The sequence below is a fragment of the Saccopteryx leptura genome, chromosome 6 (assembly GCF_036850995.1).
Source record: "Saccopteryx leptura isolate mSacLep1 chromosome 6, mSacLep1_pri_phased_curated, whole genome shotgun sequence".
In the NCBI taxonomy this organism is placed as follows: domain Eukaryota; kingdom Metazoa; phylum Chordata; class Mammalia; order Chiroptera; family Emballonuridae; genus Saccopteryx; species Saccopteryx leptura.
The window spans coordinates 180,174,269-180,201,827 of NC_089508.1; the positions used below are offsets into that span (position 1 = coordinate 180,174,269).

At 45.5% G+C, this 27,559-nt stretch overlaps 1 protein-coding gene across 3 annotated transcripts in view; it reads right to left on the bottom strand.

The window, feature by feature from the left end:
* The window catches only part of ATP10B (ATPase phospholipid transporting 10B (putative)), a 264,075-nt gene that overhangs the window by 101,552 nt on the left and 134,964 nt on the right, over window positions 1-27,559 (bottom strand). Inside the window, exons 3-4 of one of the 3 annotated variants that reach the window (XM_066341903.1) lie at window positions 4,965-5,246; window positions 3,754-3,948 (exon numbers count right to left, since the gene is read on the bottom strand). In XM_066341903.1, coding sequence (XP_066198000.1) covers window positions 3,754-3,948; window positions 4,965-5,239 — 470 coding nt within the window. In that variant the 5' untranslated portion in view covers window positions 5,240-5,246. Of the gene's footprint in view, window positions 1-843; window positions 956-2,426; window positions 3,095-3,753; window positions 3,949-4,964; window positions 5,247-27,559 lie in introns of those variants that run through there. The other 2 variants (XM_066341904.1, XM_066341906.1) reach the window with 2 other exon arrangements.

Genomic DNA, 27,559 nt, shown 5'->3' on the forward strand with positions numbered 1-27,559 from the left:
ACCATCTCTTTGTCCCTATTATTCCATTAAGTACATTTCAGGAAATACTGCCACAAAAACCCCTAATGTCCCTTTGTGCCTGTGAGCCTGTGGACTCACATCTCCTTTGGCTAGCACTGTTATCACATTGGTTTTCTGCTGTTCCCTGGAGATGACTGTGAGCACAGACCCACAGCAGCCTCGCATCCATGAGACCAGCCGCCGGCACAGGCCTGTCTGTGGTCTGACCAGCACCGACATTACCCCGAAGAACAGGCTCCTGAACCTGGGATGCTGAGGACAAAGGATTTTGGCACAGCAGGGAGAACAGGACCAGGCTAATGGAGGTCCACACATATCCCTCCCCAGGGAGCCAGCTTCCTGACTCACTAGCTTCTCTGAAAAAACAACAAAGGAGAACAGTGGAAAATCAAAAGTGATGGGCTGGATTGTCAACAGGAGAAAAGCTGTGCTTTCTTAAAAACCAGTCTCTTCCTGGCCGAATAGCTCGGTTCGTGGAGCGTTGTCCCGAAGAACAGAGGTTGCCGGTTTGATCCCCAGTCAGGGCACATGCAGGAACAGATTGATGTTCCTGTCACTCTCTCTCCCTTCATCTCTAAAATCATTAAAATAAACATTTACCAGTCTCTTCAAAAGGAAGGCGTCTGACCCCAAAGGTTATTTCCCTTCTCTTTATAATAATTCCTTACTCACGGGCGAGGAATGACTAAATCGCACCTCGAGATTGTGCCAACAACACTCCAGACAATGAGGCCCAGCTGAGAAAAACACAACAACAAACCCAAAACAAAAGCCTTGACTGTACATTTTTAGGTGTCTGGAACGCAGAGCTCAGAACGTTACCTGGAGCGGAGAACACGGAGCTTCCCTTGGGGACGCCCTAGAGACAGAGGAGTCACCTGTGTTAGGTGTCTCCTTCCATGTTCCCCTGGCTACAGCTTTCCAAGTGGAGCCTGGCTCAGAGACCCTGCTAGCAGCCAGCCCCCAGCCGGTCACCGTCCACCCCCTTGAGGACGAGGACCCCTCCTGAGCAGGAGCAGCCCCTGCACAGACAGCTGCAATGCACACCTTAAGCAAGAATGACCAGAGCAACCGCTAATCTCTGGCTGAAGGAAGGTTCATGGGGTCAGAGGGAAACGCCAGATGGACAGTGTCCCTGGAGCGAGATAGACATTTTCCTGGTTTGCTAAGACGTCAAGCCCTCCCCTGCTAGTGAGTCAGTCAGTCATCTAAGGCGCCTCCTCGATAGCCCAGCAAGCATGCAGTCAGGCAGACTCCGTAAGTCCAGGCTCGACTGCCTTGCTTCTTTCCGGGACATGTGAGCTGTCACAAGGTTGAGACCCACGAAAACTCTGTTTCCTTCCCCTACTGACCAAGAGCACATCCTTCCTTTCCTAACAACCGCATTTGGCCAAACTGCTTGACGGAACTTTTGTAAAACAATGATATGTATAAAATAACAAATAACATGGCTAGACAGGTGCTGTACAGTTTTTGCTTTGGATGGGACAACATCAGACAGGAAGCTTATGGACAGGCTTGATGATGGAGCTAATATGAGTTTTACACGCTCAAAGTAAAGCAATCACAGCTCACGTACTGAGCAGTTATAAGATGTCAGGAGTAAAAGAAAACCAGATAGAAGGTGACAGAGGACAATTTGACTTTGGGTGATGGGTATGCAACATAACTGAATGACAAGATAACCTGGGGATGTTTTCTTTGAACATATGTACCCTGATTTATTAATGTCACTCACCCCATTAAAATTAATAAAAAAAATCATTAAGGAAAAAAAAGATGTCAGGAGTAGTGTTAACTACTTTCCAAGGATTATCTCGTGCAATTATCACGACCCTCCCCCCCCCCCGGAAGTGTTCTGATTTTATGAATGACAAAATGGAGCTCAGAGAGGTTAGGTCAGTTGCTTAAGGTCACATAGTTCTGGAGTGATAGTGTTCAGCCTGGAAATGGTGTCTCTAAGCCGCTTCTCCTAATATAACACTCTACTGCTCCCCCAACAAACAGTGGTGCCTCTTGCCCTGGGGGGGGATCTCCAACCGTGCTCCAGTGCGCTCATGGCCACGAAGCGCTACAAATAAATGAACATTTATGCAAAACTCTTAAATACTGAATCCATTTGAAACAGCAAAGGAAATGCCACATCATAAAGACCTCCCAATTTTGATAAACGATAAAATCAATCCTCTATGTTTTTTTTTGGGGGGGGGGTGTTTCTGGGGCTTTTTGTTTTTTGTTGGTTTTGGTTTGATTTTAGACCATAATCTTCACTGTGAAGAACTGAACAGCTTCACCGAGAAGAGATAACGTTCTCTCCCTACTCTGTCCCTTCCCTGCACAGTAGCTGTCAGACAGGACAGAACAGAGCGGGGCCCACAGGACGTCCCCGAAGTGTTTCGCTTTACCTGCTGTAGACGAGGCACTCTGTGTTATTGATCACTTTATCCGATTTGTACCTCTGGAGGTCTTCCCAAGCGTCCTTGACGGCGGTGACCCCCAGGATGATGCAAATTGGTATCAGGTTCACCTCGGGCTGGAAAGCATTGACCACGGGGACGAAATTCAGCACGGCGATGCCCACAAAATAGATATTGGCAAAGCGGTGTAGCTGCTCGAAGATGTTCTTGGGGACGAAGGACAGCACAGTGTACTTGCTGGTCTTGATCTGATTCCCACAGTAATGTCGGTTGGGGTTCTCCTTCTGGGACCGTCCTTCGAAGGGCAGGTTGGAGACCACCGCTCGTGTCCTGTCTTCTTTCCTTTTCTGCCTTCTCTTCCCTTCCTGTCTCATGTCTGCTCGAGCCTGTCCCTTTAATTCTCATAGGATGGCATGTGAGTTCCACGCAAAGGAGGTTTGCCCCCTGATCAGTTCCATTGTCCAGCAACCAGCGAGTCAGGTCCCCAACATCTTGTACCTCCCTTCTCGGCGGGGAAATGTCTTTCTTCTTATAAAAGGCAAGTTAAAAAAAATGATAAAAAGCTGGCGTACAAACACCCGGGGAAAAACATGACAAGGAAAGAGCTTGCAAAGAACAGGTGTGCGCCTGCCAGGCCACTTCCTCCTACTTGTGGAGACTCCACCTGTTGGAATGTAGACGTCACCCACAGGTATCTTTCTTTTCCACCCCTGGCAGCGGAGAACAGGCGTGCCAAATCTGGGTCCTAAAACCTGCCAGGTTAAGTCCTAAAGGCAAGGATTTTAAACCTAGAGTCTCAGATGCTTTCAAAATGATATTCATTTTATTGTTTGGGAGACACTGCCTGTCATTCTCCAATCTCCTCCTAAACTTGGTTTCTTGAGATGATCCAGTCAATGCTAGAGTTTTAAATCTTGAGCTCGTAGCCCTGCTCTTAATGATGTAACATCCTTCTGTATAATTACTGAGTGTTTACACAAGTGAAATGGAGATTTCTAAATCTCAGCACTACTGACATTTTGGGTTGGGTAATAATCTTATGTGGTGGTGGGGGCTGTCCCATAATATTTTAAGATATTCTTGGTCTTTACCGACTAGATGAATACCAGTAGCATCCATCTCCTCAACATAAAAGCAAAAATGTCTTCAGACATGATCAAATGTCCCCTGCAAGGCAAAACTGCCCTGTTTGAGAATCACTGAATTAAGTGAAACTAAGAATATATGTGAGAAATGAGACCAATCTTTTGAAAGTGCTGATGAGTTTGTATGACCCTGTTTGCAAAAGAGAAAACAGAAGCACGATTCCTCTTACCTTTCATATATGTGGATGTGGGAGCAGTTTATCTCTCTGTCAAAGCGGTATCTCTTGAAGTCCTCCACGCCGTCCTTGACCATGATGATGAGCAGCACAGTGGCCAGTGGTAACATGGTGATTTCCCTGTGGAAAACTTCCATGGCAGGGATCCAGTTCAGGATCACCAGGAGCAGGAAATAGAGGTTGGCCCACCTGGAAGGGGCAAGCAAGGCGCGAGTGACTATCACAGGCAAGAAAAATATATTTATACTTTCCACCCTATTTCTTCCCTACCATTGGCCCTGAACCAACTAAAATGACATTCTCTTTCATGTCACCTTGATCACTATGGTAAAGGGCTTTGAGGCCAAATCTATCTGTTTCCTACTGCTCACTAGTCGTTTTGTTTTGTGTAAAAGGGGGATAGTATGGCCTACTTTAAGGGGCTCTTACAGATATTACATGGGGTAGTATTTGTGTATAAAACAGAAGGTTCTGGAGTATGGTAGTTGCTCAATAAATAATAGCTCGTAATAATAATTACAAAATTTAGGATGCTATCTAAGTACATATTTTACCGTATAATTAAAAGATGATTTTGCATATCTCAAAAGAGTAGCTTGCATTTTTAAGTTTTCCAAGGGCATCTTGCTTCCCTTGCCACAGTGCCTTTGCACATGAAGATTGGACTGCAGGAACATCACTCTGGCAGCCTCTCCTGACTTCTCTCTGCCCATTTTCAGCTCATTAATGCCTTCTCTTCGTTCAGGTTATACGTCAATTTCAATTCCTCCTGGAACTCTTTCCTGACTTTCTTAACTAGGCCAGATTTCTCTCTTACTCTAACAGCACCACATCTCTCTCTCTCCTTGGAAATAGCTGAGTTATATGTAATTTTACATCTATTTTATAATTTGTAAATTAATGTCTATTTCACTGGACAATATACTGAGGATGGTGTCTTTCTTTTCCTCATATATTTCTAGAACTCAACACACACCAAGTGCATCTCAAAAGATGCTCTTTACCAGAGTAGAAATCGGCATAGAATATGGGTAATATCTCAGTAGAACCTGCATAAACATTTATTGAATGAATGAATGCGAGGCTTCCCAGTGTCCATCCATTTGGGTATCAAAGGAGAGGTGGCCCACGGTGCGTGTCCCCGAGACTCTGAGCGGCAGATAATCTGGCGAGAGTGGGTATTGCCTGGCCATGTGCTGGTGTACCTGTGAAACTGCTCCAGCAGGTTCTGGGGCAGGAAGGTGAGGAGGGTGTACTTGGTGGTGCGGATCCTGTTGCCGTGGTATCTCCTGGAGACCTCTGCCCAGTCTTGGTGGTAGATGCTGTTGTTGGGGAACACTACCCGCTGCTGCGTCAGGCTGTAGCTCTCCCTCCCCTTCACGGGGGACAGCAGTGGAGTGGCCTCTGATGGAGAGTGGAGGAGGCCATCTCCGACCCGCCACTGCCACCGGTGCCACGACGAGTCCACCGAGAGGGCCATTTCCGGTCTGAAAACAGACACACACAGTTGCTACGGTCAGAAGAAATACATGGTATACTGGCTCATCTCTTTGTCAACCCATCATCCAAGGAAGACTCTGGGCTACAGTGAGAGAAAAATGGGTTCAGTCACCATCATCCATGTGTCCTAGGGTGACAGACATTGAGCAAAAGATCATATAAACGATACACAACGAACCCCGTGCTAAGTACCATGACGGCACTGAAGGGGGGTGCGGATGTTGATGACCTAGTTTTGGCTATCAGAAAAATTACAGCCTGGTGGGCTATGACCCCAGAGGTCAGAATTCTCATTCTGGTCTACGGCTAACACTGAACTCTCCCTACACCTTGCAGCTTTATCACCGTACTATGAGGAATACGATTCTGACTCAACTTTCCTCACAAGCTTTTTGTCAGGAACGAATTGAACGGCACGTACAAGCACGTTGAGATACGTCTGACAGGGAAAGGTGCTTCTTCCTTAGGTTTTCCCAGCTCTAAAATTTTCTGATGCCGCCCTGACCGGTTGGCTCGGCGGTAGAGCATTGGCCTGGCGTGCAGGGGACCCGTGTTCGATTCCCGGCCAGGGCACATAGGAGAAGCGCCCATTTGCTTCTCCACCCCCCCCCCTTCCTCTCTGTCTCTCTCTTCCCCTCCCGCAGCCAAGGCTCCATCGGAGCAAAGATGGCCCGGGTGCTGGGGATGGCTCCTTGGCCTCTGCCCCAGGCGCTAGAGTGGCTCTGGTCGCAACAGAGCGACGCCCCGGAGGGGCAGAGCATCGCCCCCTGGTGGGCGTGCCAGGTGGATCCCGGTCGGGCGCATGCGGGAGTCTGTCTGTCTGTCTCTCCCCATTTCCAGCTTCAGAAAAATACCAAAAAAAAAAAAAAAAAAAAAAAAAAAAAATTTTCTGATGCCGATCACAGTTTGGAGAACCCTACCTGTGGCCAGAACCTCACATGACAGGGACAGTGGGACAGAAGAGAGAGGTTCCTTCCCAGGACATTTGGGACTAAGGTGACTGGGATGTGCTGTGTGGTGTCCCAGGAATACCAGCTGGCTTTTTCTGCCCTGGTGGATGGGGAGGGAGACCCCTTCCTTCCTCTCCATTCCATTTGGTGTTTCCTGAAACTGAACACTCGTCATGCAGACGACCTCCCTAAATGGTGGACAAACACTTCTTTCTCTAGGAAATTTCAGTTTCTGAGATCTTTCAATGAAACCTATAAGCAAGTCCTCAAGGTTTGCTTATAGCCAGATCTTGCTTAAAGACTCAGAAGGACATTATTCAAAGATATCTTTTGTAAGGTGAAGTGGTATGTCATGCTTCTCACCTAGCAGGTTCACAGAATGATTTTCTTCTGAGTAAATGGACAAGTGAATGTCAGGTATTATTAATCGTACAACAAGCTCCCCCACCTGTCATTGTAAATATGATTCACTTAAGGAGAAAAAAAAAATCCCATTTCTAGTTTAAATGGTAATAGTTTCCCTTCTTGGTTGCCCATGTGATCTGACCCTTCTCATAATTCTCCTCATGATTTTAATCAATCCAAATGATTTTCAGTCCTTAGACCCCAAGGCTATAAGAAGCTCTTCAGAGTCTTAAGTGAGTCCTTGTAGCAGGCATGAAAAAATAAATGCAATTACTGATGCCCATTATAATGTGACCAGAAGCAGTATTATGACATTTGACAAGCCAGAAATATACTGTATATCTTCTTTCTCATTATAAAAAAACATACCTCTTCTATGGATTCTTTTTCTTTAATTGTAAAGGAAAAGGAAACAAAAAGATAATTCATGAATTGAGTTGAAAATGCAAATGAGAAACAATGCCTTGGCTAGCACCATACATAGGCGACCTCTCCCAATTTTAGGTAATAAGATCTTCATATATGAAGAGATTGGGTCGATATGAAGGATGAATGTGTTTTAGGTGAGATGGTTTAAAAAGTCCATTTATCATAATCATATTCTGTGTGTGTGTGTGTGTGTGTGTGTGTGTGTGTGTGAGACAGAGAGAGGGACAGACAGACAGGAAGAGAGAGAGAGAGATGAGAAGCATCAATTCTTCATTGCACTTGTTTGTCTCCTTAGTTGTTCACTGATTGCTTTCTCATATGTGCCTTGACCGGGGTGCTACAGCAGAACGAGTGACCCCTTGCTCAAGCCAGCGGCCTTGGGCTCAAGCCAGCAACCATGAGGTCATGTCTATGATCCCATGTTCAAGCCAGCAACCCTGTGCTCAAGTTGGTGAGCCCGCACTCAAGTCAACAATTTTGGGGTTTTGAACCTGGGTCCTCTGTATCTTAGTCCAATGCTCTATCCACTGTGCAACCGCCTGGTCAGGCTCATAATCATATTCTTTATGTTTCTGTATTAACAACCTAAAATAAGCTTCCTTAAAAATAAGGCAGATATAAAATGGATGCTAGAATAGTAGATGGGAGTTTGATGAGGAACTGAACATTTCCAGTTTCAGAGTATCTTCCCCTCACTAAATTATTAATTACAATGGTAAAAAGAAAAATCACTCTGCAGTGGAGAAACCTGGAAGATCCTGGGATTACTTGACATCTTGTGCCTCCTGCCTGGCTGTACTGAAGAAAGCTCTGTCACTTCTGCGGTCGTCACAAGGAAACGCCGAGAAACCTCAAACTGGGGGCTCTTCCACAGAGTAACTAGCTTATGTTTTTCAAGTGTCAAAGGTCAAAGAAGGGCAGAGGACTGTTTCTGATTTACAAGGGCTAGAAATATAGATGACAACTAGATGCAGTATGTGATGCTGGATTGGATCCTGAACTAGGGGAGACAAAAATAGGTAGAAGGATATTATTGGACCACAGGCAAGATTTGAATATAACTTGCAGATCAGGGAACAGTATTTTAATAATATTGCATTTCCTGATTTTAATAATGATATGCTGGTTATCTAAGAAAATGTTCTTGTTCCTAGGAAATCCATTCTAACGTAGGTCTGGGTAAAGAAACAATAAGAAGTCTTTATGTGTATAGACACAGACACACAGAAACACAATATAGACACACACACCACATGGTGGCAGGGTCAGGAACACTTCCTGGAAAAGGGAATATTTATTTACACAGTCACCCAAAGAAACAGAAGTTAGTGAGGTCGGGAGGTTGTAGAAGGCTGTTGCAGGCAGAACTGTTCCTAGGAACAGAAAGTTCCCAGGAGCGTCCTACCAAGTACATAGAAGTGAAGGCCAAAGAGTGGCCAAGGCTGAGGCTGGAGAGACAGACGAAGGCCAGATGGCCCATGACAGCTGTTCACTAGGCGGAGAGTAAGCGAAAGCCTGATGAATTTTAGGCCTGCAGTCACCTGATCGGAGCTGGTCTGGCCCAAGCGCACAGAATGGGCCGGGGACAGGACGGCAGCTTCTTAATCCACACCCCTCCTTTCCTCCAAATCAATCACTTCTTTCCAGAAGTAGAGCTGGAAACAGTGGGGATTGTGTAATCCTTCCACCTGAGGTGTGGTTCATTACCGCTTTCAGCAAGGCGGCGGCGTGCCTGTAGCAACTCTCCAAGGTCCTCCCAGTCGCAAAATCTCTCCCCACTCTAATTTTCTGGAATGGCACCCCCCCCCCCCCCAACAGTCAACAGTTTTGCTCATTTACACTCAGATGACTCTGGCGTGAAGTGGTAATCTGCTCCAACGCCAACATCATTTTCCCTGAGCGGATTGTCCCCCTAGTTGGGGGTTGGGGGGACAGTCCTCTAGGCTGGACCATTAGCCTGACCGGGTTAATGATGGCTTGCTGAGAAATCCTGTTGTCATCCCCTGACTTTCTGGATTCTGCTTTCCAATGAAGCCCAGTTCTTTTCTTTTTCATTTGAACCAACCTCTTTAGCAAATTCCATTTTCAGTTACGGGTCCGTCAACCAGTCATTCACCGAATCACCAATTACTCACTGAACGAACCCGTGTCTTACAGCCGGTGAGTAAGACCTGTGCATCCATCCCTCTCCTCCCGGATCTGCACTGAGTGAGGCTGAGAGGTTTTAGACACAGGCTCACAGAGACACATACATGTTCACCAGCCCGGACAAGGGTGCAATGGGGTTGCATTACAGATGGATGTGACCTTGTCCCTGAGGAGGTGGGGCTTGGACTGAGATCAGGAGATGAGTGAGAGGATGGTCAGGACATTGTGTGTGTGTGTGTGTGTGTGTGTGTGATCTGTCTGTGTTGTGTGCACACATATACGTGTGTTGTATATACCTGTATATATGGTGTGTGATCTGTCTGTATTGTGTGCACACCTACACGTGTCATATATACCTGAATATATGGTGTGTGTGTTATCCTTCTGTGTTGTGTGCACACATACACATGTGTCATAGATACCTGTATATATGATGTGTGTGTGTGTGTCTCTGAGAGTCAGTGCACACCCTAGGAAGAAGTCCCAGTTTCAAGCTTCCCGTGGCTGAAGCAAACACGCTAAGACCGGGAGGAGACTCTGGGGGGTACAGAGAACAGGAGTGAGTGGTCACACTAAAAACGAGTTTCTCTTCGTGTACAGTCCTCTAAAAATGACATCAGTGGGCTGGGCCTACAGGGTGAGAAACCCCTGTAAAATTTAATCTACACTCAGATTCTTACTAAGTAGTATACTATCCCGATATTAGCACTAATTAGAGCCTAAGAAAGTTTGGTCTTAATCACAGGCGTGTTTAAAGTACTCTACCCCAGGACAAAAATATGTAAAGCTCACACACACACAAATGACTTCCTGTTAGACACCTGGCTAACCAACAATAATCACCTTGGAGGAAACCATCTGAAGCTAGCATAGCCTCAGTCAATCGACTGCAACAGCTTTCCCCAAATTGTAGTCACTCATGCGTCACCTTTTTCTACTTTCTGCCATACCTGAATAGCATTTGTTTCATTAAGTGCAGAATATTTTGTCAACTTAACTTTTTAAATGCTGAACTATCAACTTTGGCTTTGTGCGAAAGGGGTCTGACTCACCAGTGCTTCTCCCTCCCCTCTAGGTACCAACAGGACCTACTTTTATTAAAATGAAAACTGTGGGCCTGTCATCACAGCCTTGTCTTAGACCTGCTGGAACTTTATTGGCCGTTCTGAGGACCCGGGCTCAGACACATCACCAACCGCCCAGCACGCCACCGGTCATTTCCATCGTCGGAGCCTTGCCCACACGACGCTGTAGCCTGGTCTGCAGGCTCTGTTTGTTTGTTTACCACCAAAGTGTCAACACAACAACAGCAACAACAGGTTTTTCATCGAGCCTGAGTTCAATAAAAAACCCAGCGAACCAGATTCCTATCCATTCCACAAGCATTCTACTACCTCGAGGAAAAATTTGCCGTAAAACGGTCTGATTCTCACCATTGTTTCATTCATTTTTCTTTTTCCACTTGGCTGGATTAGGTTCGCTTGAGGGAACGGCTGTCACTTTACGGAGCATGGCACCTCTTCTACAGATGAAGAACCAACGGGAAGGGGAGCAGAGTAAGTCCTTTGGGGGAGCTGTCATTTCTTCCTGCTCTCTTTAAGGAAAACCTGTATTTACCGGAAGCAAATATGTACTCGCCCCTATTTTAATGTTTTGAACCTAGGATATGTCAACATAATTGATCTAGTAATTTTTTTTTTTTATTAAAAGTTTTTTTCTTTAATTTTTTTATTGATTTCAGTGAGAGAGGAAGTGTGCGTGCGAGAGAGGGAGAGAGAGAGAGAGAGAGAGAGAGAGAGAGAGAGAGAGAAAGAGAAACACAGAGCTGTGCCCTGACCAGGAATCAAACCGGCAACCTCTCTGCACCTTGGGACGATGCTCTAATCAACTGAGCTACCTGGCCAGGGCAACACTGTTTTCTTTTTACTCTCACAACATATTATTAAATTGATGGTGTTTTAGATTCAAAAAAAATATGTTTAGTTGCAGGCCAGAATATAAAAATCACAGTGTGAAAACCCCTTACTAAGGTTTCTAGCCTAGGACCTGCCTAGGAAAGTTCAGTAAGGCCTTAGTGGGAAAGGATAGTCGAAGGAGAGATTTTTTTTTTCCTGAAGTTGGAAACGGGGAGGCAGTCAGACAGACTCCTGCATGCACCTGACCAGGATCCACCCGGCACACCCACCAGGGCTCTGCCCATCTGGGGTGTTGCTCTGTTGCAACCAGAGCCATTCTAGCACCTGAGGCAGAGGCCACAGAGCCGTCCTCAGTGCCCGGGCCAACTTTGCTCCAGTGGAGCCTTGGCTGTAGGAGGGGAAGAGAGAGACAGAGAGGAAGGAGAGGGGGAGGGGTGGAGAAGCAGATGGGCGCCTTTCCCATGTGCCCTGGCCGGGAATCGAACCCGGGACTCCTGCACACCAGGCCAACGCTCTACCACTGAGCCAACCAGCCAGGGCCTCGAAGGAGAGATTTTTATACTACAGTGAAGTTCAGACAGTCTAGACGCCTTGGGGATGGCTGAGCTCAGAGCCTCCGTTCGCCTGGTACTCAGCTACCAGGGCCTGCAGAGAGCTGCTGTGAGCAATCAGTTCTCATAAGCACCCGAGAGTGCTCTGTCCTTCCCAATGGGAAGAGAAAGAGCTGTGATCTGCCTCATTACAGACTAACAAAACGTGTCCTATAATTAGGATGCCAGATGCTGACTTCCTCTGGAGAGAAAGAAATACTGAATAGGAAATGAGTTGAGGCCCTTGCACAGGGTGGGGTGTGGATTGTTGCCTTTGGAGGTTGGTGAGAGTAAAGACTGGTGTGAAAGGGGAGAGGAGAATGAGAAAGAAACAGCGATCGCCTTAAACAAAAATAATCAAAGGATGCAAGACTGTCAAAGATAATGAAAAAAAAACACCACAACAAATGAAATCCTAGAGGATGGAGCTTCGTGGGAAAGGAATGATCAAAGGGTAGATCTTTAAAAAACTCATGTATCATCAACACACCACACTCAGCCTCTATCTCTACTTATTTAGTTAATGCATCTTATTCTTGATCGGTTTCCTCTGAGTTCCTCAGTCCATGAGCCTTACTCCAAGATTCCCAAGGACTAGTATTTTTTAAGAAGACAAGAAGATATTCTGCAGTCTGCCAGGTCATTCTCATTACTCCCCAAATTCACTAGCATTTAGACCAGGGGTCCCCAAACTACGGCCCACGGACTGCATGCGGCCCCCGAGGCCATTTATCCGGCCCCCGCCGCACTTCCGGAAGGGGCACCTCTTTCATTGGTGGTCAGTGAGAGGAGCATAGTTCTCATTGAAATACTGGTCAGTTTGTTGATTTAAATTTACTTGTTCTTTATTTTAACTATTGTACTTGTTGCCGTTTTGTTTTTTTTACTTTAAAATAAGATATGTGCAGTGTGCATAGGGATTTGTTCATAGTTTTTTTTTTTATAGTCTGGCCCTCTAACAGTCTGAGGGACAGTGAACTGTCCCCTTGAATAAAAAGTTTGGGGACCCCTGATTTAGGGCATCACCAGTTACCCAGCAAGCTGATCTCCCCTTCGGTGTATTTGGAGCTCAGACCTCTTTCATGAGCTTTGGGCAGGAGTATCTCACTACTAACTTGCCCTCCCCACTTCCTTTCTAGGAATCTCAACATTTCGGAAAACCCTTGGATTCTGTCCAAAATTCACTTTGGCTTCAGTAGTCCCCTTTTCTACGAATAACGTCTTCATTTACCCAAATGACCTAGGCACTTCTGGGTGTCTCCTAGATGTCTTCTTTATTTGCTATAGCCCATCTCTTTTTAAAGTTCTATCAATTAAAAATATTTATTTATATTTAAAAAAAGATTTTATTGATTTTAGGGAGGGGAGAGGGAGAGAGAGAAAGGTCAGGACAGGGGGGAGCAGGAAGTATCAACTACAGTTGCTTCTCGTATGTGCCTTGACCAGGCAAGCCCAGGGTTTTGAACCGGCAACCTCAGCATTCTGGGTTGATGCTTTATGCACTGCACCACCACAGGTCAGGCAAGTTCTATTCATTTTTTCTTTCTACATAGTCTTCAAACCCATCTGCTTCCAATGTAATGTAAAAGCATTGCCATCTTTTGTCTTGGACTACTGTAATAGACTTCTCATTGGTTCCTGCCTCCTTAGTTGCTCCCTTTCCAATCTAGTCTTCATAGGGCAGCCGGAGTTATTTTTCTACAGTGTAAATCAGCCCAGGTCAGTTCTCTCTTTAATGTTCTACAAGACTGCCTTTGTATGAAATCCAGACTTCTCACAATAGCCCATATTATCTCATGTAACCCAGCCCTGCCTTCCTCCTATCTCTTTCCTTCTTGCTCAGTAGTCTCAAACACTCAAAGCTCATTCTCTCTCGCTCTATCTTCTGCACATGGGTATAGGCATTTAGTAGTTTCTCTCCCTTGAAACATCTTTCTTCCTTCCTTGCCTAGAATATGAGTCAGGCTAGGCTAAGCTAGGCTATGAGACAGATACAGCCCCAAAACTCAGTGGCTTATAAAGAGTTTGCAGGTGAGAGTAGCTCTTGCCCATCCAGTGACTCAGGGATCCAGGCTCCTTCCATCTCTTAGTCTCAACATGTGGCTTCAGATATAACAGGGACCTGGAAGTAAACTACATCATGTTGTTTAATGACTGAAACCAGTCACAGGGTCTCATCCTAACTGCAAGGGAGCCTGGGCTGTGTGAGAAACACATAAAATATTTGGTGAGCACTGGGTGTCTCTGCCAGGTCTGACATTAAATGACATTTCTGCAGAGTTGAGTATACGATTAATCCAGTGAAGGTTAATGGAATGATGTGCAGCATGACAACAGAACATGGGGAGACCTGTCATTATACCTCCTCGTTAGCTAAAGAAAGAAAGAGACTTTAAATATCGAGATTTTTGCTTTAAATACTACCCTGAGGGGGGCTGCTGAGAGTAAGATGTCAGAGAGTTCCTATGTGTTTAGTTTGCACATGGAATACATTATAATCTGTGGACCTATGTAAGCCACTGTTTCTAAGTGTGGCAGATACATATCGCAAACTTGTTTAAAGGTACCACTGATTTCAGGGCAGGATTTTGCTATTATGTATATTCTCAGTCCATGAATACTGAAGTTACAGCTACTGTTAGGTGGAGGCTGTAAAATTCTTTGATGACAAAAGAGATCTTTGGGCTCTGAAAGGCCGGATCGTGAGCGTAGTAGAGGAAGCCCAGAACCGAAGGCAGGGTGTTCGGCTCAGTGCAGACAGGAAGAGCTGTAATGCCGAGTTCCTGACCGAGCCACGCGGTTGGGGAGATGACATATAGACACAGGAAAGGAACTAGATAGGCTGTCAGGGGAACTGACCACACGCAGGCAGCAAGTACTGGCAGTCGTCAGAGACGGAAGAAAGCACGGATGACTGGGTAGGACAAGGTGAGCTTGCTGGAGAAGCCGACGGGTCCTGCTGGAGAAGGAGGGGGCTGGGCGTGCAGACGCAGGCATGCTCGCAGAAGGTGCTGGAACAGGCAGGTGAGAATCAGGAACTCCGGGGATGGGGCTGGACATACACCCCCTTAACTAGCCCCCAGGCCATTCTATAGCAGGGGCTGCCGAAGAACAAACCCGGAGAGACGCTGCTGCCTTATGCACTGACATCTGCTCTCCACCGGAAACCGCCTTCTCCCGTTTTCTCCCCTGTCGCCCAAGCCTGCGTTCCCAAGTATCTTCCCAACGAAAGGCAAAAGGTCTTGGGAAACAAAAAGACAAACAAAAAGCGGGAAGCTTTTTTTAAATTTTTTATTTTATTTTTTTAAGACACAGGTAAAATGAAATGCGTGATTTCATTTCTTATATCCCTCCAGACAGAAACGTGATTTCTCTTAAATGTTGTTTTATAGATTGTTCCGGCTTGTTTTACTGACAAAATAATTAAGTTGGGTCTAATTAAAAGTGAATAAATTGCTCGCAGAAATGGAATAAATCAGCGCCCAGCTGAAGGCTGGAGAAAGTTGTGCAAAGTCTCCAGGGCTGAAGCGATTCAGAGACAATAGCGCACATTGAGGAGTGCAGTGTGATTCACTCTCAGCCTGTGTGCGGTTATGCGAGCCATGAGCTGACTGCTCCACCCTGGAGAGACTGAGGTGTGGGCCGGACCGGAGGAATGTGGGAGGAGCTTTCTCAAGGTCTCATGGACCTCGAGGCATCTGGCTTGAGTGCAAAGAATGTAGGACCAGATTTGTGAAGTGGGCTGGGGAAAACTGATTATTTTAGCATCTGCCCCCAGGGTTTTCTCAGGACATGAATGTACTTTGATCAACACTTGGGATGAAAGGCAAGGGAACAAGGATTATGGAAGAGGAAAAGGGAGAGGGAAGGAGGGAGCATGAGGAATGGAAGTGAAGATGGTGGCAGGTTGGTGCTTACATTTTTCCGAAAAGGGCAGAGAAACTTTAAAAAAAAAATTTAATTGAGGTATAATTGACATATTCCATCATATTAATTTTGGGTATACAACATGATGATTCAACATTTGTATATACTGCAAAATTGATCATTATAATAAATCTTGTTCACGTTCGTCACCTCACATAGTTCCAAAATGTTATTTTTTTTTCTTGTGATGAGAACTTGTAAGATCTACTCTCTTAGCAACTTACATACAACATGGTATTATTAACTATAGTCACCAAGTGGTACATCACATCCCCATGAGTTCATTATTTTATAAGTAAAAGTTTGTACCTTTTGACTCTCTTCATCCATTTTGCCCACCTCTGATAATCACCAATCTGTTTCTATATCTATTTTTTTTTTGTATTTTTCTGAAGCTGGAAACAGGGAGAGACAGTCAGACAGACTCCCGCATGCGCCTGACCAGGATCCACCCGGCATGCCCACCAGGGGGCGTCGCTCTGTCTCGACCAGAGCCACTCTAGCGCCTGGAGCAGAGGCCAAGGAGCCATCCCCAGCGCCTGGGCCATCTTTGCTCCAATGGAGCCTTGGCTGCGGGAGGGGAAGAGAGAGACAGAGAGGAAGGAGAGGGGGAGGGGTGGAGAAGCAGATGGGCGCTTCTCCTGTGTGCCCTGGCCGGGAATTGAACCCGGGACTCCTGCACGCCAGGCCGATGCTCTGATACTGAGCCAACCGGTCAGGGCCGGTCTATATCTATTTAGGAGCTTATTTTTTTTAGATCTATACATGAGATCATTTGGTATTAATCTTTCTCTATCTGACTTATTTCACTTAGCACAATGCCCCCAAGATCCATCCACGTTGTCACAAATGGCAAGATTCCCTTCTTTTCAATGGCCAAATAATATTCTATTATATATATATATGACTTTCATTTCTAAAAAGGTCAAATATTCACTTAAAATATGTATTATATTGTAATGTCCCCTCATGTTACTTTAAAATTGTTAGTAAAACTTTACAACACAGAGTGGCCCTATATGACTGATATCATTTGCTTGGAGGTAAAAGTCTAGAAGCCAACAAGGGGTGGTCCTTATCTTTAGCTGAATGCCAAGAGGAGAGGATGATGAAAGGGCCACAAACAAGAGTGGAGAAACGTAGCACATGCTGGACCTCAGCACCAGACGTGACTGGTAGAGACATAAGCCCCACAGGAATTCGTAGAAGTTGGGGATGGGGGACGTGATGGCATTGGGTTTTACATAGGACATAGCTGGGGGGTTTCCTATGAACTTTCATGATCAGGGTAAAGCAAACCAAGCTGATATCTGCTTTACACATCTCACTGACAAGCTATGTGGCCATGGGCAAGTCAGCTACTCTTTCGGGGCCTTCCTTCCTTCCCCTGTAGGATGAGGGACACGGACCAGGTAATCACTATGGCCTATGTTCCTTGACTTTGGGGTTAATTCTCACCCTGACTTTTCTAAATTCAAGGGGAAGAGTGACCCTGAGGAGGGACATTGCAGAGGGTGCAAGCTCCACACACAATAGCCGATCCATAAAAGGTAAGTGATCTCATCGCACATAACGGCTAAGTGGCTGATCCTTTCTCTTTTCCAAATGCAGCCTATTTCTCCTTCTCTTTTGGGTGAGTTCCTCTATCACACATGCTTTAGGTTCAACATTATCCCATTTCCAAAGAACAACTGAACCCTCTCACTTTTATTCTTTCTTCTCTTTTATTCATATATAAATAACAAGGTTCTCAAAGGGCTTCCATATGCCCTTTCAAACTTCTACTCCCAAAGTAGGGAGAAATTTCAAGAAAGATCCAACTGTCTGCTGGACATCACCATCTGGATGTCTTTGAAAAAGTTGTCATGCCCTGGCTTGTTGGCTCAACAGTAGAGCATTGGCCCGGCATATGGAAGTCCTGGGTTTGATTCCCAGTCAGGGCACACAGGAGAAGTGCCCATCTGCTTCTCCACCCTCACCTTCTTCTTCCTCTCTACCTCTCTCTTCCCCTCCTGCAGTCACGGTTCCATTGGAGTCAAGTTGGCCGGGGTGCTGAGGACGGCACCATGGCCTCCATCTCAGGTGCTAGAATGGCTCTGGTCACAATGGAGCATCGCCCCCTGGTGGGCATGCCGGGTAGATCCCGGCCGGGTGCATGTGGGAGTCTGTCTGACTGCTTCCCACTTCTAACTTAAAAAAAAAAAAAAAAAAAATATATATATATATATATATATATATATATTTATATCCATAATATATAAAAGAAAAAAAGAAAAAGTTGTCTCCAAACAGACTCCTTATCTTTATTCCTACATCTGCCATGGTCCCTTTCCCATCTCACGGAATGGCAATGCTAACTTTTCTGTTGCCTAAGCTTTTGATTCCTTTATCACCCAATGTATCTGATCTATTACCAAGTCCTGCTGATTATTGCCTACATGCATCAGTCGGTTCTGTCTGTTCTCCTATGGGCCCCTCGCCACCACACCAGTCCTGGCCACTCTCATCTCTTGCCTCAGTTATTTAAAAGGTTTCATAGTTTGTTCCCCTCCTTCCAAATTTGCTCCCCTCCAATCTGTTTTCCCACAGTGGCATCCATCCAAAAAAATGTCATCAACTTGGAAATCCATGTACGTCATCACCTTACTCAAAACCCTTTCTGGCTTTCAATTTCCCTTAGAGAGGATCGCGAACAAAACTGGCACATCACTGACAACTCCTCCCCTCTGTGAACTAGATGCAGCCTCTCTTGTAAGCCTCATCTTTTTTTTTTTTTTTTGGTATTTTTCTGAAGTTGGAAACGGGGAGGCAGTCAGACAGACTCCTGCATGTGCCCGACTGGGATCCACCTGGCATGCCCACCAGGGGGCGATGCTCCGCCCATCTGGGGCATTGCTCTGTTGCAACCAGAGCCATTCTAGCGCCTGAGGCAGAGGCCATGTAGCCATCCTCAGCGCCCAGGCCAACTTTGCTCCAATGGAGCCTTGGCTATGGGAGGGGAAGAGAGAGACAGAGAGGAAGGAGAGGGGGAGGGGTGGAGAAGCAGATGGGCGCTTCTCCTGTGTGCCCTGGCCGGGAATCAAACTCGGGACTCCCGCATGCCAGGCCGATGCTCTACCACTGAGCCAACCGGCCAGGGCCTAAGCCTCATCTTTTGTTCATCTGTCTTCCATGCTCTACCCTCATCATAGAAAATGATTTTATTTCCATTCTGAGTCTTTCTCACTATCACCACCAATACCACTGGCACCTTCTACCTCTCATCTCCTAAAAGCCTGGCAACCTGCTATCCATTTTCTAGGACTTCCAATTTCCTTCCCCGGAAAGGCCTCTTTGGTCCTGAAGTGTGACCCAGGGGCTCCTCGGGGGCTTCACGGTGCTCCCTCCTTATCCCGCGTTAGCTCCTAGCTCTGTGGTTTGAGACTATGCACTAGTCTGGATTGAGGGTTTATACGGGGTGGTCACCTCCATACCCGTGTCCCATGGAAGCAGTGACCACCCTACTCCAGCGTGTGATAGGGCCAGTTATTTTATCACAGCATCTCCTGTGCTCAGCACTTTATATCACTCCTTCCCTGGTACAATGAAAAGCACCAAGAAAGACTTATAAATTCTTTGATTAATAAAGAAAGTTAATTTCAATATTATTTCAGAAAATTTCAAAGAACTTCCATTTTAGCCTCTGAGGTAGGATGGGCCTGGAATCGACTGGTTCTTTCCAGCAGAGGGGTCAAGTTCCTTAATAGGTCCATTGAGAAGAATCTGTGGTTCAGGAACTTGAAAACCCACAGAAGTTCCCTTTCCTTGTGAGCATTAAAAAAAAAAAAGTTTTATTCTAGTTTTGAAAGTATAATAAAAAATACCTTGAACAAAACAATCAAGGTGGCTTACTAAATAAAGTCAATACAAATGACATGCCTCCTTTTGAATTGCAATAGATACGGCACCATTTCTGTCAGAACCTATCTGCTCATAGAACCTTTTTTTTTAATGCTTGCCTCTCCTAACATGAGAAACTTGACATTAATTTTGTTTGTAGCTAACATCTGTTCCGAGGCATCACAACAAAATCGTTCTGATTGATAACCCAGGGTGTTTGATTTCTGGCTCCCTTGATCTTGGTGACTCTGAAAGACCGGATTTTTTGAGACGGGCAAGTTACTGGGGAAGTGTTTCTGAAACTCCCTTCCCTTGACACGGGATCACAGGTCCTTCGCTCTGCTCAGGCCGGTTTCTGGCCAACGCGCATTTATCCCACAGGGTGCTCTCACACTTCTCCGCAAAGGCGCTCCCTACACAACCCGGGGGCCAGTTCTCTGATCCAAATTCCCATGCTTTCAATATTGCTTCATGCAAATATTTGCTTCCAGTATACCCTTTTTTCTTTATTTCTAACCCTCTTAGTTTCCTGTTTTCTTAGAAGTGACTTGATATTTGCATAGACTGAAACTGAAATTGTCCGGTTCACTGGAAGTTCTGCGGAAGTAAATTTGCTTACACGAAATTTTCATATTCGGTATGGCTGTGGATAATTCTGAATTTTTCTACAGTCTTAAAGATCTTAAACTGATTGCTCTTTTTTTTGTTGTTGTCGTTTCCCTCTGGAATAATGAATAAAATGAAGAGAGATAAGGTGACTGGCATAAGGTCACAAAGGAACGCAGTGGTAGAATCAAAATCAGTTTGCCAAAACGCAGCCCCGACAGCTAGCTGGGCGTTCGGCTCTTCTAGCTCAGTGTGAGCCGGGACTGTTTCCTTCTGCCCCGTTTATGTCTGTGACGGCCCTGGTGGATTGGTTTAAATGTAAACTTTTGAGTTCAGAATAATTTCAGGTTTACAAAAATGTTGCAAAGATTAGCATCAAGTTCTTTCACCCAGGAGAGTCTCCTAATCTTATAGAACCAGGGTACCCTTGTCACAATAGGAAATTAACGCCGTCACTGTAGGCCGACTCCACTGCATTTGGATTTTATCTGGGCATTTAAAAAAATTTCTGAAATTACAAAGCATTTTGAATCAGAGAAAAGCACAGAGTCAGAGCCGGACCACAGGGCTACCATGATACTTGGTCTACGGCACCTAGGGACTTAATCAGCCAAAGATTCATTTGTGGATTGTTCATTTGTTTCATTCATTCATTTATTTATTTAATCACTCCCTTCTTTGATGGCGAGGAAGCTGGCTCCTGCCATTTTCCAAATGTTTTTACTTTTTTGACAAAAGCCCCCAGTTTGAGACAAGGCTGGTGCCCCTGTTGCTGGTGGCCCCCCGCCCTCTATCCTGGGTCAGGCTGCTCTTGCTCCCCTTCCCCTTCAATGGCCACACTGAGTTTAGGACAGCTCAGGGAACAAAATGGAAAGATGTCTTATCATTCAGTATTCTGACCCATGGCTGCACTTTGCTGGGGTCCGTAGATGGAACTGTGAAAGAACAGTGGATCTAAGTAATGTACGTATGGGAAAGGAACTACTATCTGGACTCGCATCCTTTGTGGGAATAGCCCTGCTGGGAGATCGCATACCTATTCCCCCCGAAGTCGCTGTTGCCCCAACAGGTCTGTTTGTCTTACTGTCCCTTGAGGCCTACCTGAATCAATACTAAGTGACCTTCTGAGGCAACCCACACTGCTTCTAGCTCTCCTACTGCGTTAGGGCCCCCGAGCTGGTATGAGGGTGGGGAACATGGGTCTGGCTTTCGGGGCAGGAACCCCAGGCTCTCACGATAACTTCTTGCTTCATCTGAGACACCAAAAGGGCTCCTGGTTTCTATAAAACTCATTAAAACCACAGCAAGAGTATTTCTGGACAGAGATATTGTCCTGGCGTATGACAGGGTCGCACACTCTTTCCTTGATCGCAACATTTTATCTTTAGGAAAGGGGTGAACAGATCCACAACCCATCCACGGATCCATGCATATCTTTCTGAAGAACAGTACACCACAACTGCTAACCTGTTTGTTTCCAAAGCAGAGAAAGTTCATTACTATCAAACGAGCGGTAGGCGGTCTATAAGATTGTGGAGAACATGATTGTGGTCCCCAGTCACAACACCACAAAATCAGAGAGAGAAAAGAGACCAAAAAACAAAACAAAACAAAACAAAAAAAACAAACCCCCAAAACAAACCCAACTGAAAAGTAGAGAAACAGGTTAACAGGTTTCACCACTTGACTACTCCTCGGGCTTAAATGGCAAAGGCCACTAGAGATATGGAGGAACAACACAGTGATAAGTCCATCAGCCACCACCAGCTTGAAGGGCGACAGAGTGATGCCCCCTGGCTGGACTGCTGATGGGGGTGGAACACTGCCAGGGACTCCGGAACATCCTGTCCTTCCGAAGACCCAGCCCAACCCCCCCCCCCCCTCCTATTAAACCTCAACCTTTGACAGAGACCCTGGACGTCTGGACATTTAGGAAAGCACTGGGCCTTACATTTTACATTCCATCTGCCCGATTCTGCCTGATTCTGCCTGAGCCTGCCGAGGCAGGCCCACCAACATTTCGTGGTGCCTGGGGAGGGAGAAGGTGGCAACCATTTCAACATCTTTAGGGTGTTGCAGGGGTTCTGTTATCTGACTTAAAAAACAAAATTAGCATGCTCTCTGGAGCACTTTGTGTGGCGTATTATTTTGCTATAGAAAATTGAAATAAAAGCAAATTAACACTCTTCATGAGAGAGCCAAGGAGATAACAACACCCCATCTGGTGGGTGAATAACTTATTTCCTATTTTCTCAGTCTTCTTAGAGTTGTGCATGTTAAGGATTTGGTGCTGTTTTACAGCTTCAACATAATGATCTCTATCACAAGTGCTTGGTCGTTACCCAGGGTATACATACTGCCTCGAGGCACCTTCCCTTCAGACCATTAGAAAGACAGATGGCTCGGCTGTCCAGCAATAGAGCAAGAGGGACAGTTGGGGACAGTATTATGGAGAGTACACTCTGACGGCAGCAGATTGCGGGTTTGGGTTTTGAAGTCTGAAACACCACAGGGTCTATGTTGAAAAGCGAGGTAACAGGCAAGTTTGAGTTAAATCTATTCCTCCCTTCTGCTGTGCTCTGGCGGCACTGAGATGTGTCCTACGTAGTGTTGGAAGGAGCTGTCTGAACCGGGGAAAAATCCATCCTAACTATGATTTAATTTATCTGCATGATGCCAACAAGCCAAGGCTCCTGAATGATCTCATGGATTAAAGGCCCCTTAGAGACTGAGAATCAGACAGTGCATATTGGCACCAAAATAGCATACAGACAAATGCTACACACCAGAGAGCCAGGCAACAGAGTCGTGTACATGGGGGGAGGGGCTCGCTAAGTGACAGAGGTGGTCTTACAAATCGGCGTGGGCAAACGGACTGCTCAATCAATAATGTTGAGACCATTGTTCACGCATATGAAACAACAACTTTCTATTTTACACACACACACACACACACACACACACACACACACACACACACACCCCAGGTGTAGTAAGCCGCCCGCCCGGGGAGGAAGGTTAAAACAAAATATAGAAGAATATCCTTACAACCTTGTGGAATGGACGGAACTCTTAAGACACAGACACCAATAATGAGAATAAAGATCGGTAAGTTAGACTACATTCAACTGTCTGGGCCCTGAAGAATGTGAAAAGGCAAATCACAGATTGGGAAGAGATGTCTGTGACATTATTACAGATACAAATTCAAAAAGGAAAAGATAAGTGACCCATCAGAAAAACAAATGATAGGAACAGATTGTTCACAGAGGAGGAAATTTTAATGACTCCAAATGACATGAAATTATTTCCAGCCTCACTGGTAATTAGAGAAACGCAAATTAAAACAACCACAAAGTTACCATCCAATTGGAAAAAAAATACAAAGTTTAATTTTGTTTGGGGTCTGGCAAAGATGAGACGCCACGGGTACTCTCTTATACAATTGTTAGGACATGTTGGAGCCCAACTCAGCTTTACCCAGCCAGGCTGGACATGCCCTTGCCCTTGGACTCCTCATCTCTTCTTCTAGGTTAGACACCTTGGACACACGTGTGCACACGTGCAACAAGGAGACGTGTTCAGAAATGTTCGATGTGTCATCCATCACTTAAAGTCAAGAATTGGAAAGAACTCAACTGTCCATAAAATACTGTATTTTTTGCTCCATAAGACTCACCTGACCATAAGACACACCTAGGGTTTTAAGGAGGAAAATAAGAAAAAAAATATTCTGAACTAAATGATGTGTTAAAGTATTTAATAAAATACTGTATTTTTTGCTCCATAAGACGCACGGGCATTTTCCCCTCCACTTTTGGGGGAAGAAAAGTGTGTCTTATGATGGAGAGAAAAATATGGCAAGACAAAATTATAACATTTATAAAGTGAACTATGATACGGCAATGAAAGTAATCGTTAAACATCTCTGTAGGCTTAATCATTATTTTGCTGTAGGTACTACTGTTAAGCACTTTGCATTTGACTATTAATTCATTTAATCCTCTTGACCATCTTATAATGTGGGTGCTATAATCATCCCCTTTTTTATAGATCAGTAAACTGAGGTACAGAGAAGTGAAAGTAATTCACCAAGGTCTCTTTGCTGTCAGGGGCAGAGCTGGGCTGCAAACGAGCCGGTCTGATTCTGGAATTGGTGATTGAAACACTATACCTGCCTCATAATATGTTCCTGCGCTGAAATGTCTAGCAAGCAACAGAAGCACAATGCTGGAAAAAGATACAGAAAGCATGATTCTCTATTATGCAGGATTAGGTTCAGCTACACTTAATAATAATAATAATAATAATAAAGCAACAATGAGGCTCCAAGGTCATGTGGGGCCCCGGTCTCACTGCTCCACCGTCCTTGGCGCTGTTCCAAGCTCAGTGTGCTGTCATGAACCGAGGGACCACTGGCGCTTCATACCCCACGGTCAAGTCCCGAGTAGCAAGATGGAAAAGGGGAGGAAGAGCTCAAGGTACTCCTGCCAGCTGAGTCCCTTGAAGGGGCCATCTCAGAAGCCCTGCCCAGTGACCTGGACTTGCATCCTGCTGGCTGCCCGGACAGCTGTAAGAGGAGGTGGGAAACAGAGTCCTTGAGTTGGGTACTTTGTTGCCCAGAATCAACTACGTGCTCAGTGAAGACAAAAAATAAATATTGAGTAGGTAACTAAGAACTTCTGTGACAAATACAAATTCTATACGGTTTGAAAGAAGATGACATACTCTTTATGGATCTAGACAGACTTATTCGAGTACAAAGACAGGCATGGGAATCACTGCCACCCAATTTAGGACCATAGTTATTCTGGGGAAGGGGAGAAGGGGGGAAGGAGAGGAATTATAATAAACTTCAATACTAACTTTAAAGAAATATAAAGAAAAATAACATGATGTTAAAATTTGATTAAGTTGGGTAGAGGGTAAGGCTTGGCGTGTCTTTTGGGGGTGTATGTGTGCCTAAATCTATCCTCTTTCTGTTTAGTTCATCCTCTCTTTCTTACTTTCCTCTCTCCTTGTAGGAAAAAGTCCAGAACCCCCCAAACTGCCTTCCCTGCTGCACACTGAAGCCCTCACTGAACGCGGGACGGTTTGTTCCCAAGTGCAGTATTTTTGGAGCGTGTCTGCTTCCACGGGAGTAAATTGCCTGGAAGCTTGTCAAATGTCAAGTGCTAAGCTGCAGCCTTTGCATGCATTGACTTATTTAATCTTCACAAGAGCCCCAGGAGCTAAGAGCTACTGTTATTTCCATATTACAGGAGAGGAAATAGGGCTCAGAGCGGCTGAATGTCTTTCCTAAGGTCCCACAGTTCATAGGGGCAGAGACCAGATCGGAACCCACTCTTGTCTGACCTCTGAACCTAGGCTCACAACCGCCTTACTGTCCTGAGACACTTCGTGAAGTCTTCCGATGTCCAGTCACTCAAACAGCCTCATCTCCCATCAAAGGATGGGGTCTGGTGTGTATCTAAGACAAGATGCCGGGGACAGGGTGGGATGCTGAGTCTGGAATGGAAAAACAGGCTGGGTTTACCATATGCGGAGTGGGGTCTCAATCATGTAGAGCCAGGCAATGATGAAGGAGAAAGCAAGCAAGGGACCAGGTGCCCAGAGCGGGCACTTGGTCACAAATTAAAGAAATAAGGGCTTCTTAAGCATTCGATTCTGCATGCTCTTGCTGCTGCAGGGCAAGAAGCAGACAGGCGCTCAAGGTAGAACTTTGATCAGGAAAAGTGTACACACACCGATGTCCCCGGTGCCACTTCTGACATTTAAACAGGGCTTGGCATCAACCCCTGCATTCTCCCTGTTCACTTCCTTTTCCCTCTAGAGGGCTCCCTGAGGACAGAGACTGTGTCTGGTTCGAGATCAGCCACAGTCCTGGCACAAGGCAGGAACCTAAATGTTTATTATGTGAACAAAGGACCCCATAGATGAATACATCAACTTGATAGGCTTGAGGTCTGGTGGAGGCCTCTGAGCTGGGACTGAGCACCCAGAATAGTCAATACCAAACTAGCTTCGCTTCCTGGAGGGCAAAGGCCGATTGATACATTATTCCCATTTGTATACTTTGCCCCTGATGCTCGCTGAATGGCTGTAACATTGAATAGAGATGAACGATCGAACAAAAACAGGGATTTTATAACGATGTCCTGGAATAGTAGCAGGCATTCCAGAAACCCATATGTAAAGAGCCAGGTTGTTTGAAAATGATCCCAAACCTCGAATAAAAAAAAACAAAAACCACACACCTATCTTTATCTTCACTGTCAAAAACAGAATAACTAGGGCCACCATGTATTTGGTCCATCCTGTGTGCACAGTGCTGTTAAATGGATTAGTTCTAAGACTGACCGTCACCTTGCAAGGTAGATTTTATAATCACCGTCTCGCAATGGAGCCCCAGAAGGTTACGGGACCTCCAGAAGGCCAAACAGATCATAAAGGGACCAGTTAAGATTTAAGTACCAGTCTCTTGGGCTCCAGAGCTATGGACTGGTTAGAAGTTTTCCCTTTCACAGTAACAACACAGGGCCATAAAGCAATCGCCTGTCTCCCTGCATAAAGGTTCTGCAATGTCCTATAACTCCTCCCCAGGCTCTGCTAATCTTATGGCCACGCTGAATATACTTGGACTGCAACAACTAACCTAATTGTCTCTGGCTGGCGAATCTTTGTTGAGTCAATGTAAGCCCTTATTTCCCACAGGAGTGATGTTAGGAATGGGTAGGACCCCGTGGAAACCATAAAAACACCAACACTAATCATGAAAACATAGGAAATGAAAAAAGAACCCCCAACCTCTCAAAATCCGTGCTTTCGCAAACACAAATACTGAAGGTAAAGGCTATGGTGTAAACTTTTTTTCTTCTTCTCTTTTTAAGAGGCTTTACCAAACTCCGAGTGCAACAAAGTTTGAAATGAAAATGCTGGTTTTCTTGCCTGGCAAATCTCTAACAAGTGTCTTAAACACCCTGCTTTGTTCTGGGTTCTCTGCACGGAATTGCAATTAAAGCCAACTCTCGTAAAACCTTCCTTATGAGTTCATATGCCTGAAAACCTGGCAAGCGGGAAGTCGACCACGAAAGCCGGACTCATGTTTCATGATGTGAAATACCCTGCAATTACCAGCCTTTTACCTTCCACCCCCCTAGCTCAGTTCTCTGAAAGGGTCTTCTTTGGCATCTTTCCTGTGTTGGTAGTTTCTCCTCAAGTTTATTGCTCTTTACTTGAAGATCTCAAACCATCCTTTATTGAGGCTGGAAAGCCCTCCCTGAATGTGCCAGCCCATCCGTTGGCTTTTCAAAGGGAGATGCTCCCTTGGTCAAAATTGCAGCTCCGATGGAGAAGCATGTGACCTGCCTGTTTGCTCATAAAGCCATGTGATCAAAATTTCTTCTACCTATTGACCCAGCATGTTGTCTTTCGTTATTGGTGGTGTCAG